Below are 13,400 nucleotides of genomic sequence, written 5' to 3'. Positions count from 1 at the left end.
GCAATACACAACTTAAATGCTTGGTGAAATGGACTATAAAAATGGCTTTATCAAACCAGAGAAGTAATAGTTTCTCTTGTAACATTAATCACAGTAACTGTGAAAGAGACTGATTCTACTGTCCTTGTTCAAGTTCTCATGGAGGTTTTGCTTATCTAAGGAATGCTAAATCAGGTCTTTAAGACAAGCTGCATTTTGAAGGAAGACCTTCCAGTGCATTCAGAATTATACATAACATTAGACACTTTTTATTTCTAAAATCCATAAACCGCATGACAGGTAACATGACAAGCAACATGCAGAGTCTTGTGATGGGCAAAGTGAAGAGAACAGGTACTTATGCTAAAATGATGTTACAATAGTACACGATAGACAGAATGACAGAGCAGTTTCACTTGGACCAAGTAAACAGAAAGAGGCTGGGAAACCTTTCACCACTGTCAAAACATAAATGTGTCCTGGCAGCAGCTTTCAGTTGAACACCTATTCATTCAGACAGAACTAATACATGAGGCCCGTGTTCGAAATGAGCTCCTAAAAAACATCTACATGCATCATTTGGGAATGAAGGGAAAAGATACTGAAAATGGTAAAAAATAGTGAAGTGGGCACCAGTGCTGACTAATCGAAGCTCTAGCAAATTATGCTGCAATATACTAAGCTGCTGTTCACAACTGTGGTAAATCTGTCTCTTCCCCCTCTGACTGCCAGAATGCAGTATTTTGACAGGAGACAGAACGTACAGGTCTCTCTAGCATAGTTAATTAAGTATAGTTGTTTATTCCCTAGGCCTGCATAAAGATCTGCTGCTGAGAGAGGAATTGGCGAAACCAACACTATGGAAAACACTCTATTAATGCTAACTTGTTTACTTATAGCTCCTCAGTCACTTCCTCCCACTGTTCAATTACCCCAACAGTCTCTACTGTGCTTGCCTTGGACCTGCAAAGCAGAAGTGTAAGTTAGGGAAACAGTAAGTAAATGCCTTAGAATAGGTGACAGAAACAGAGTAACAGAGTAGTGATGGTCAGTTCTTCAGGGTACTGCTGCCTTGTTATTACTTGTATATAAAATATATAGAAATAGTGCTTGAGAAAACTTTTTTCACTTCCCTTGTAGGAGCTGGCATTATTTATCTGCTATATATCCTTGGGCAGTACAAAAGGAGCCAGAATTTCTGCCCAAGCTCAAACACAGCACACACTGGGCCTCAAGACAAAACTACCTAGCTCCTCTTATTACTATCACCTTCTCTGATAAGCACTAGCAGCACTGAGCCCTCTATTTTGCTATTAATGCTGTGACTACACAAACAAATATTCTAGCAAAAACACAGCTTTGGGGGGAGGACCAAGGGTCTAACGGTGGGACAAGTGCAAGACTACTTCTTGCACTTGGTTTTACTGTTGGCTTAAGCAAGTTTAAGCTGTATTTGCAGTTACAGCTTAAAAACTGAGAAGATGATATGAGGCAATGACATGAGAATTTTCCAGAGAACCATAGTATTGTGGTGTAAATGCTACTGGTTCCATGAATAAATTTGGGGACTACTAGAGAAATCTTACTAACAGTAGCTTTTTTATATATATATATATATTATTTTTTTTTTAAGTAAGAAATCTTACTAACAGGCACAGTTGGCTGTGAAATAAACCCACAACAAAAACTGGAAGTCACACTGTAGAGGCAGTCACATTGTTCAAGTAATGTAACCCTTAAAAAGAAAAAGTGGTAAGAAACGTCCTGTAAGAGACAAGCTGCATCTTCAAGGTTATTTACTAAGACACAGGTCTTCTGAGAACTTTAGCTGCCTGGTCACCATCTAATTAAACATTGCTGTATGTGACAGCTGCCTAAATATCTGTGACGGTCTGAATCAATCCCCTGGTTTTCATCCTTTCATCCTTCAGTTTCATCCTTTTAGAAGAAATACTCAAAGTAAAAGAATAGATTAACTTTCAATATTACAAGCCAACAGAATAATAGGGCTTTAGAGATTCTTCAGGAGATGTCTGGTTACAAATATGCCTCCAACAGCACAGGAAATCATGATAAGAAGAAAGATTAGCTTGTGATTCTGAAGATTGTCTAGATTACTTACAGTTACAGAAGGATAGTGCCCTTTTTTTTTTTCCTTTTCCACTGAAGTTGGTGAGAAAATCTTAGCTTTCCAGACAAATGCATCAAACTGCTGAAGAGATCAGAATCTAATCTAACATCCATGCACATCCTCTTTCTCTTACGCAGGAAAGGACACTGGCATCAGCAACACAGCAATGCTATTCAAACTATTGGGATACTATAGGAGAACCATACTTGCACCAACAGATTGTACTAGTTTCATGCATCAACGTACTAACATAGCCTCATTGGATTCAAAAATGCACTAACCCCTGTACAACCTGTTTCAACAAGGGACTCTTCTGTCCTTTTGTTATACTCATGAATACTGCAGCAAAACTCCACTGCAAACTGGAATCTAATTCCTATTGACCAGACCATCCATTTCCATCACTGAGGGATGGGTTTGAATCTCCTGAATGAGTCCAGATGCTCTCTGGATCAAATCACTCCAGCATGGCCCTCAGCCAGACCCAGTCCAGCTGCTGCCTGGATCAAACCCCTTCAGCATGGCTCCCTGCCCAGTCCAGCTGCTCTCTGGATTAAGTAACAGCTCCTGGTCAGTCCAGCAGCTTGCTCTCCTTCCTCATTCGCCAAACATGCACCATGAACTCCTGTCAGGCCAGCTTACTGAGCGTAGCCACTCGGGTGAGAAAGAACATCCTTTCTTGGATTCAGCCAGGAAGCCATCCCTCCAAAGACACTACAGTTATGGGAGATGGAGTGAAATGAAACTTTCATTGGTGAACAATTTACTTGTCACGCTTTCACAGTCACTTAGTCACAAAGAAATACAATTTCAGGTTGATCAAAACTAGCTCTAAATTGGTGCCCGAATCCTCCAAGTAGATTAAGGAAAAAACATGTATTTAAAATCTCATGCTCACCTGCCTTATTAGAGAGATTAAAAACTGAACCATACATACCATGGATTTTCAGCCCTCTTCACTAAGTGTTGCTTCCCCTTTCTTTGCTCCAGTTGTGAGTGTACTAAACAGCAGATGGGAAGTAGCTAGACTCTGTTCTCTGAAATGCTCTCTGCCAGCATTTCTAGTCAGTTTGACTCCACGGTTTAGCACACAGAGCTGAGCGTAAGGAGACTGCAGCTCAGAAACCAGCAGGGAAAAGGAAGGGTCGTAGAAGATGGGGCACAGGGAAACCACAGACATAACATGAAACAAGGTGGAGAGGAGAATGGAGTGACAGCTACAAAAACCAAAGCAGAACAGGGTACATACTGCAAACCCAATAAATTGTAAGGAGTGGAAAATGAAAAAGAGGCAGAAAGGGAAAAAATGAGCATACGAAAGAGAAGCAGCTTAGAAGCACATTACACCAGTCAGAATTCTGCAAGTGTTCCCATTCCTTTTGTTTCACTCTCATTTTGAAAGACATTATAAACTTACAGCTTGTGAAAGTTCTACATTTTGAGGCAGGGAGCGCAAGGGCGTCTCACTGGAAACACGTAAGAAACCTATTGTTAGGGCACTGCAATAGTTACTACTACTAATGTCACTTGCATTCATTTAGGGAAAGCGTATGTCAAATTCAGCCAGATCGGGTGAGATGGCAGCCTCAGTAAGGTTCACCATTGACTCTAATATAACTAGGACACCACACTTCCCATTAAAAGACACAGTTCCCAAGTTGTATCTAATTTTTATCGTGCGTTTTTGACGATAGTATGCATTGACATATAATAATCAGCAGAACTGCAATGTTAATGAAGCCATATAAAGTAAAAGAGAATAGCCAAAAACATTTGCAAGCTACTTCTTACATAGTAATATCTCATGTGAGGATTACACCACCCTCTTCTGCACTATTAGTTTTCCTACAGTGTGAAGAATCGAGAGCATGAAAACAGTCATTATAGTGAAGCCTGCATGTGAGACATAACTTGTTTCACAGCTAATTCTAACAACTATTTTCATATTTAACTTCACAGTATAAAATAAGAGGCAGTAAAGCAAAGATCAACACTGATCTAAGACCAAGACATGGAATCAAGTGGAAGGGCTCTGGCAAAGTAAGATGCTACACGACATGAAAAAGGGCTCATCTGTCTTGCCTTCATCCTATGGATTTTAAAGGAGAAATTGGTATTTTTAACTAAGTACGCCGCAGTACGGAAATGGTAACAATATTATCCAGCTCCAGCTCTGCCTTCCTGGAAAGAAGAATAAAAGATACCTGGAGAATGACATACAGCAAGCACTTTTTGCATCGTACGTTAACAAAACTGCTAAACGCCACATTGGGCTCAAAACCAACAGCGGAGTGACACCTGTCATTAAAAGGGCCTATGAGCAAATAATTTATTACAGTTCGAGTGAATTTTCATTTTCTCAGCCAGATAAATCTCGAACACTCTCCCTGATCAAGCCGTCAACACAAAAGGCAGGACGAGTCGGAGCGCACGCAGGTTTCTGCCTTTGCGGACCCTTCCTCACGGACCCCGCTACCAGGGGCTGGTGGCGGTCAGCCCGTACCTGTTCTCGGTCCGAGGAAGGGGCGTTAAGGGCGGCCTGAGAGCTCGCACCACTTTCGGCGTGACAGTAGCTATTCCCGCGTCCTCCTCCCAGCCCCTGGCAAGCAAGACGGGAAAACAAAGTTGTCAAAAGCAGTGATTAAACATCACCAGACGTGAGCGGCGCCGGTCTCCTCCCCGCCAACCCTTCACACGCTGCGAACAACCGAGCCGAGCCCAGCCTGCTCCGGGCGGCCACAGCACCGGGCTCCGCCGCGCCCCTCTCCCGGCGACGGGCTCACCACGTCCCGCTCCTTCCTCCCCAGCCGGCGCCAGGCTCTCCCGCCCCGCAGCCCCACCGCGGCGGGCGAGGACTCCCCGGCCGCCCTACCTGGCGCGGAGGGGCTGCTGTCCGCCCAGCCGCAGGAGGCAGCCGCCGAGCAGCAGGCTGCCCAGCGACGCGGCCAAAGCGATGACAGCCCGCATGGTGCGCTCAGCAGCAACACCAGCCGCAGCTACGGCCGCCCCATAGTATTTAAGGGAGGCTGCGGGGAGGGGGAGGCGGCCATGGCAGATACAGGGTCTCTCCGCTCCGCCCCTCGCCCGCAGCCCTGCGCCGCCGCTGACTGCCGTCCCCCCCCCCGCCTTCCCTCCCAGCGCGGCCGCTGCTCGGGGCGCTGCCCGCCGGGGTGGCCGCGCTCAGGGGCAGGGATTCTCGCCAAACTTTCCCTTCAGGCTAGCGGCGTGGCTGCCCCTGGGGCAGGTTCCTGGGGGGTGCTGTTCCTGCCCTGCTCTGTGGCTGGTGCAATGGGGTCGCTGCTGCTTTAATAGCTCTTTATTTATAAATAACGCCCCGTGCATTGTTTGGGTTTTTACAGAATGCGTTTGTAGTGCTTTTGGTAAATAAATATTTCTGTAGTAAGTTTGTATCTTTTTGCCTAATGGTGCATTTAATGGTATTTTCACAAGGCCAGCTACTGCTATGAGAAACCTAGTAAGGTGACAAGGTGCCATTAATTAGGCCCCCTTTATTAGCAGAGCAGGTAGTAGAGATGCTGTATCTTACAGCAGCCTTTCAGTTGTAGCCAGCTGACACCTTGTTTTTGCAGATTCTTCACTATCCTGTTTTCTGTATCTGCAAGCGTTCCCTTAAACCCTGGGGCTGCTCCTCTTATGTTCTCAAACAAGGGCTGGAAGGCTGCAGAGTAAGATCGCTGCTGCAGCTATATAAATGAAGTAACGAAGATCTTGATATCATGACTGGTATGTGGTTAGATATAAGGATGGGAAGCAGCATGCCTATGATGCATCAGAGGAACAGCACAGCACCAGCTGTGGTTGGGTATGCCAGGAAATACCTAATTATTTTTAGGGCATTTGTTATCTCACTGGTAAGCAGTGCTGTGGGTGCTGGTGGGAGGGAGCTAGAAGCCCCTGCAGGCTGGTGTCACGGTGGGGTGGCAGGTATTGGACTGGCTCAGTGCACAGTCCCCCTGTGGGTACAGCTCAGTTGTCCTCTTGGCTTTCAAGTACTTAGTTGTAATTGAGAAACAAAGCCAGTGATAAGACTTTGGAAGTCCTGAAATTTGCTGTTTTGAGGTTGTCATGAATCAAAAATGTCTTGAAAATGAAGGTGTTTCATCACCATTTCCAAAAGATCTTGCTTCAGCTTCAGGCCTATCCTATAAATCCAGTTGACATTGTATATGAACATGTAGGGGCCAACAGTGAAGCTTTTCAAGGTATGTATATGTTCACTGGGTAGCAGATACTAGAAATTTCAATCCCACTGTTACTTCTGTAAAACTTGAAGGTTCCTGGTTATGTTAGTGGATATTATCAACTGTTTCATAATACCCATTAAATACTTCATGTAAAATAATAACTCTTTCATTTTGGAAAGTCTAGTGATATTCTATTTCAGCTCTGAATAAAACAAGATGTGGAATTACAGTCCAGAAAACTATTTTTTTCCCTTGCTGTTATTTCTGTCTGCAGTACACTTTTCCCATGAGTCCTGAAGCATCACTGTCAGCTAATCCATGGGAAATTTAGTGATGTCAGTAACAACATCATATTTCAAGTTAGAGGTCTGATGCCAGCACCAGTCTATAATATCAGCAGAGATTCTTTTTCCCAGATCAGAAGGTTAATCTTTGTGTCGTGTTAAAGTTCTTGCGAAGAAAATGGGAAGATTATAAACCATATCTGTTTAAATTGGACTTGGCACTTGGTGCTTGTTGTTTACCAACAACTTCACAGACACTTATTGATTGATTGTCACAATATCTCTAAGGTGTTACCAGCCTTAATTTCCTGGCAGAGCAGCTTAGTAAAGAGATTAAGTGACCTAACTAAAGGGTGAGTTGAGAATCAATGGTAAATCGGGATTCAAATTTAAGAATGCTGGATTCAAAGATAAAGTTTCTCTTGCATCGTGTTGCCGTGTTAAAGTGACAGTGTCACATAGCATAATGTAGAGGGTCAAAATGATAAAGGCACAGGTGCCAAAGATGCCACACAGGAAAAGACAGAGACCAGACAGCGTACACCGAGACTGTGTCCCATCCCATCCTCCTCCTGACAGCTGGAAGCTGCTGCATCTTGGCAGCATCCCCCAGCCGCTGATTCCCATTAGCTTCTGAAGTCAGTGGGAACTGATAATTGCTGGCTTGCACAGAAGGAAGAGATCACTAATCAGCCAGGTGGTGTCATGATGACTTTGTTGCTGAGCTCCTACAACCCTACTTAGCTGCTAATTTGGAAAAGTAAAATGTAGCCTTGGGTGTCATCCGTGAATGGCTGCTGCCCCCCAGGTTGACAGGATTGCATCTCGAAAGGAGTCTGGTGGTGGTGCCTGTAGGGCTGCTGGTCACGTGGAGCTATCTTAGCCTTCTTATTTCCAGCAGCTAAATCATATTAAGAAGCAATTAATGTTCATTAAATGGTTTCCTAATGCTGCCTTCTCATCTCGGCAATGGCTGTCACAAGGATATTAGTTATTGCAAATAGGAAGGGAGATGACTGGCACAATTAGGAAGAAGAGAAAGGTGCTGAAGATATGCAGTGAAAGTAGAGTTGCACATTGTGGCAAAGCAAGAGAGTGCCCAGAGTGAGGAGGTGGTGCAAGACTACTATTTGGGTATTTTTAGTGTAGTCGTCAATGCGAGTGCTTTTAGTGAAAATAAAAAAGGGGGGGGGGGGAGGGAAGGGGGAAGTACCAAGGGAAAAAAGTCCAACAAACCCACAAAACCAAAACATATGTCTTTCAAGCTGGGAAAAAGTCATTGGTCCATTGCATTTCACAAATTTTGTATTTATTTCCACCCACAGTTTTGAGCAAGATGGTTTAAATAATGATAAACAGCAAGAACTGAGGTGCTGTCTGCCAAGCTCAAAATTGTCAGATCATTTCACAAAAGAAAAATGACAAAAACCAGTGCATTCCTGTACCCCACTAAAAAAAAATAAAAATCAAATCCAAACCAAATAATCACCTTGTGTGGCTGTTTCTGCTTTTTCAGTCTTACCTTAATGTTTTTCACTTTTTTTCAGGACAAGTATGTTTACCCTGGTTTCAAGATGTTCATCAATTGTGCCAGTGACCACTCATCCTGTCAGAAGGCACTCACTGTTCACTCTCCAGAGAAGGTCAGGGCATACAGAGAAGTCTTCATGGTGCTGAGCATCTCAAAAGATGTCACACTTATGGTAGGACTTGCCTCGAAATTAATGATTTTTCACTGTTGTAAACTGCCTATAATTTTATCAGAGTAATGCATACTTTGTGCTTCACCAGATTCCTCTACTTAGTAACCAGCTTTTCCTCCTTAGCAATTGCGACCCTGCCCCATGGCAGATAAAGCAGTCATTGCCAAGAATGCATCTTGTAGTTTACACGAACATGAGGCCAGTAACTATGGCAAATCAGCAAATCGGTGCTTTTGTGCCAGCCACTGTGCAAGGCTTCAGCCAGTTAAGGGCACCGTGTGCAGTGAAATGCCCATGATTGTAGTGCAGTCCAGCGTGTACGCTCTTCCTAAGGAAGCTGATGGGGGTTACAAGGATCTGAATTCTAATTAGATACAAAGGAGGATTTTAATGCAGAAACCCTGAAAATTTGCAAGTTGTTAACCTGGAGATAGTTGGTGGGGTTTTCTGCCCGTTCTCTCTTCCTAAGTGCTCTCAGCATGACTTGTTAACGTGACACCATAAAAAAGGTCATATTGGGTCAGACTAGAACAGCGTGTTCTTCAGGCAGTGCCTAATAGCAGACTTTTAGAGAAAAGCTGTGCAGTGATCTGTCCCTAGAATCCTTTCTCAGCCTCCAGCAACCAACGGTTCAGGGAATTTCTGAATCAGAGCTATCTGTGTGTTTAGTTGCCTTCCATAGATTTTTTTCTTCCATAATTGTGTCTAATTGCTTTTTGAAGCCATGTAAACTTTTGGCATCAACAGCAGCTTGTGTCAATGATTTCCATCCAAGCTGAAATCCTTCCCATTATGATTAGTCCAGGAACAATTTGCTAAGAAAAATCTCTGTTGTTATTTGGAAACTCTGATCTCCTATGCTAAAGTACACAAAGCGCTAAGTATTCTTTTGCAAAGAATTTTACTACACACTGCACAAATCAACGCTGCTGTTAATACAAATTCACAGCATCCAGTGCTAGAATTCAGAGTGAGCTATTACAGAGCATACTGTGAATGCAAATTAAAAATAATGCACAACACTCAACCAAATCCTAATGGACCAATGGCACAATGTCAAATACATTGGGAGCAAAGACTTTTAATACTGTTATTAAAACCCCAAGCAAAGAAACAAAGCAAGTAAATCAGCACTGACAGAAACTGTTGGAGCAACATTTACTTGTCATAGATCAGCATGCAGACTGATGGTACAGCTCCCTGAGGTTCTTTAGATGCCTGCACGGCTGAAGGGGGAATATGCCCCCAGAGATGTCACATAATGGAAGGGTTCTCATCAGGCGCTGTGGTTGATGGTTGAGGTAATTACGGCAAGCTAAACATTTCTTTCCGACAGTGAGTGCGGCACAGTGTGTCCAGCTGCTTATCTGTAGAAAAATCCAATTTGAGATCACATGTTTGATGAAGTGTGCGCATTAAATGCTCAGCAATAGAAATGAGGGGCCATAGTGGAGTTCAGAGTCATCCTTAGTGATACATGTGAAGGGCTGTGGTGGTCAGTCAGCATCATTTATGCTTATGGGAAATCAGAGCCACAGTTTAGGAAAACATAGATGCATGATGCAAGCAAACCAAAGCAGGGGTTACTTGGAAGAAGAAAAAAGAGACGGCTGTATGAAGGCCTAATCTTGGGATGGGAAGATTGTCTATTGAGTTTGATCCAGGATGGTGGTCTGACAGCCCAGCTCCAAACAAGCTTCTTGGGATCACAGTGCACTGAAAACAGCTAGAGCCTGAGGGGGTTTTTGGCATTCTTATATTTCCTTTGTTGAAATTCACAGAGTATAGTAAATGAAAAAATAAGGAAGCATCATAGGCTGATGTGTGGGGATAGACTACTTCTTTGTTACTGAAGAAAACAGAAGTGACTCAGAGCACCATAAACTCATGGATTTGCGGGGTTTGGAGGAAGGGAGACAGGACCTCTGTTTTTAAACTGAGAAAATGCCATTAACCATTAATACTTCTTAAACTGTTTGCAGCATTGTGAACTTAATGCTGACAAGGCTGTGGTGCAAGGGAGGTACCAAATGGGTGCTGGTGTGCCCGAGTCACCCTGCCCTGCCTGCAGCAGCCGTGCCCGAGAGAGGGACATGGGGATCCACGCTGAGGGCAGCAGGACAGGGCTTGTGACTGTGGGATGCCCCGCTGAGAAGTGGGGATCACCTGGAGGAGACACCATGTCCCAGAGGTCATGGGGCTGTGTAGGAAGTTGCTGGTGAGGGTGCTTGAGAGCCAGGGACCAGCTCAGCAAGGTCCTTCAGCTCAGCTGCAGCTTTAAGCCCAAGAATATTTTTCTTAAACTGGGGCCAGTCTCATGCTTCTGGTGAAGCACCTGCCTGAGTCCTCTGAAAGCTTAATGTGTTTCTGCAATCAAACATCCGTGTTTACACAGGGCAGGGGACATACCTGTGTAGTGATGGGCAAAAGCAACCTTCAGCACACCCTGGGAAGAGAAACAATGTAGGAAAGTAAGCCATGCCAAAAACCCCCTCTCTTAGCAGCAGAGTAGCCTTTCTGTTTCAGGATTACCAGTGAAACCAAGGGGAAAAAAATCTAGGCAATTCTTTATTTCTGTTTGTCTAGTAAGGTTTTGAGCCATTTATAAACCAGCACTGAAAAGGTTTACCTTCAAACAGGAAACAGTACAGGCTACTTCATGAGCCAGCAAGATATGCAGGTGTTTGGGAAGGCTAATTGTAAACCGGGGTTGTGGGTTTTTTCTCCATTTTGAAGTAATTTCCTGTCTGAATGATACCAGTTGTAGACTGGAGTCCAAAATGGGCAGATGATTGATGGTAATCATTCATGTATGCTGTCACAGGGAGAGCCACCTCAGCCGGCGCATTGCGTTGCTGTCCTGCTGGGCGGTAGAGGCGGTGGGGCAGAGGGACTGGAGCCATCCCTAATAGGCACGGAGCAGCACCGCCCCTCTCTGTCATGGGGAACAAGTGACAAACCTCGACAGCCTGTGATATGGCCAGGGGTGCAAAAGGCAGTGGCCAAGGGAGGGATCCCTCTCGCAGCAGATCATCACTTGGTCTCAGCTCTCTGTCCTCAGACACGTAGCACTAGGCACAGAACTTCATCACCACAGTGAGATCCTTTGGTATGTAAATATAATCTCCTCTGTGATTCATGCATTAATTAAAAATAACAGCTATTTTAAATGTTACATTCTCTATTTCAGTAAATATGCTGATAGCCCATGCCTCGGTCACAGGCCTTGCTGATCGTATCGCACTTCTGGCTCACTTTCATTAGCCTCTGCAAATATACTGCCATTGTCGCAAAGTCTATGTGCTGGGCAAGCCAAAATCTCTCTTATGGTCCTCAGATAGCCACTTATGTATTTGTCTCCCTCTCAATTACTGTATGTTCAGAGAAAGCACATTTTGGTTTATTAATATCCAGTCCTTTCAGGGGCCTGGCAGGAGAGAATTAAGATCTAGCAGAGGGGGAAACCCAATGTAGCCTAGGAAAAGTGAGTGCCATCTGAATAGAAGGGATCAATATATACTCTTTATATGTAACATTATTTTCAGAACAGGCATTCAGTACCTGGCTCCCAGGTGAGACTTTCTGCAGCACGTGGTCATTTTCTTCGTGCAGATTGATCAACCTTATTTTTAACCTTGAGGGCTGTAACACCCATAGTACTTTAATTTAGACACCTACTGTGTGAGGTGCTGGTAAAAATGCCCCCAGATTAACAAGTCCCTCTAAACAGACTAAGCTTATAAATTTATGGTTTACATAAACCATTTTGGAGTTGTCTTTATTCAGCAGTCTTGGCATTACTTTCAGGAATCTAAAACATGTCAGTGTTTGGGAGGAAGACCCAAAGGGGAGAGCAGGGGAGGACAGAGGCCCTGGGGTGGTGAGGGGGTGCATCGGTTGCTGCAGGGGCTCAGGCATGGGGGACAGCTTACTGTCATGCAAGGGTGTATGGAGCCCTAGGGGCAGAGGGGAGGGAGGAGGAAGGCATTTTCAGTGGAGGGAAATGCTGATGCTTAAAGTACCATTATCAAACGCTGGGGAGATGTGCATTTTAAATACCAACATTTAAAATCCTTTGCCTTTAATGTTGTGTTTGCATATTGCATGAGTTTGCATTTGACCGAATAGCTGAGCATGTGTAAAAGGCGATTCTAAAGCAAGGAATCATCACTTGAAACCTGCAGCTGGAGAAAATTCATTCAGGCTTTCCAGATGTACTCAGGCTGTGCTCAAGAGCAAACTGAGAATTTAACAAGTAAGCAATAAGTGATTTTATTGATAACTGTTGAGAATGGTCATGAAGAAACGACTGAGCCGTGCTGACAGCTGACCACAGGGTAACACAGACAGCAGCAAGGCAACACTGCAGAACCTCTCTGAACTGCCCCAAACCTCACTGCCTGGATCTTCCCTGCTTCAGCCTCTGCACCACTCTTCTCCTTCTTGTGTGACTCACCCTTCAGTAATGTGTATGGTGCAGTAATTCTGGGGTGGGGGAGAGAGGGAGAAGGAAAAACCCCACTGATCCTTTCACCAGGGATGAGTTTGAGACCACAAATTCAGTCCACTTTGGAGGAGTTGGAACAAGTTCCTTTCTCAACGTTAGTAAACCAGATTGTCAGCACTAAATTGCATGTTTTCATTTCTGCCGCACGTTAGTGTCTAGCTAAGGTTGAATAACATGTAGTGGCTGGTATCTGAAAGAGCTGCTGCACGAGGTATTTGCATGTAGCTTTCTGAGCCCTGTAAGACAGGAACCAGTGGTTCATGGGGCCCGTTTCATGTCTGACCCAGTGATGCATGTCTAGATCTGAAGCAAGATGATATCTGGTAATTCAAAATTGTGACAGACTGATTTCTTTGTTCAGACACTGTATCGTTTGTAAAGCTGCAACACAGTGCTATAACTCAATGTTTTGCTCTGTAATGACTGGTCAGTAGCCCAGTTATAAATACTGTTTTACCATTTACTGAGATTTTACATTTATTGAGCATATATTTTATCTAGACTCGTAATGAGAGTTCAGGACCTCTTTAATAAACACGAAACTATTTCAGGCTAAACAAAAGCAGGAACGCATGACTACAGGAGTACACT

General features: G+C 44.1%; 1 protein-coding gene across 3 annotated transcripts in view; it reads right to left on the bottom strand.

Moving 5' to 3' along the window:
* ST8SIA6 (ST8 alpha-N-acetyl-neuraminide alpha-2,8-sialyltransferase 6) overlaps window positions 1-5,231 on the bottom strand; it is a 45,235-nt gene extending 40,004 nt beyond the window's left edge. For all 3 annotated transcript variants that reach the window (XM_030483299.1, XM_030483308.1, XM_030483318.1), the window contains exons 1-2: window positions 4,983-5,231; window positions 4,614-4,709 (exon numbers count right to left, since the gene is read on the bottom strand). In XM_030483299.1, the coding sequence (XP_030339159.1) occupies window positions 4,614-4,709; window positions 4,983-5,077 (191 nt within the window). In that variant the 5' untranslated portion in view covers window positions 5,078-5,231. The remainder of the gene's footprint in view (window positions 1-4,613; window positions 4,710-4,982) is intronic.
* Window positions 5,232-13,400: the final 8,169 nt, after the last annotated feature.

This window comes from Strigops habroptila, chromosome 1 (assembly GCF_004027225.2).
Source record: "Strigops habroptila isolate Jane chromosome 1, bStrHab1.2.pri, whole genome shotgun sequence".
NCBI classification, from domain to species: Eukaryota; Metazoa; Chordata; class Aves; order Psittaciformes; family Psittacidae; genus Strigops; species Strigops habroptila.
Note: the sequence above shows the minus strand (reverse complement) of the source record. Positions and strands in the feature narration are given on the sequence as shown.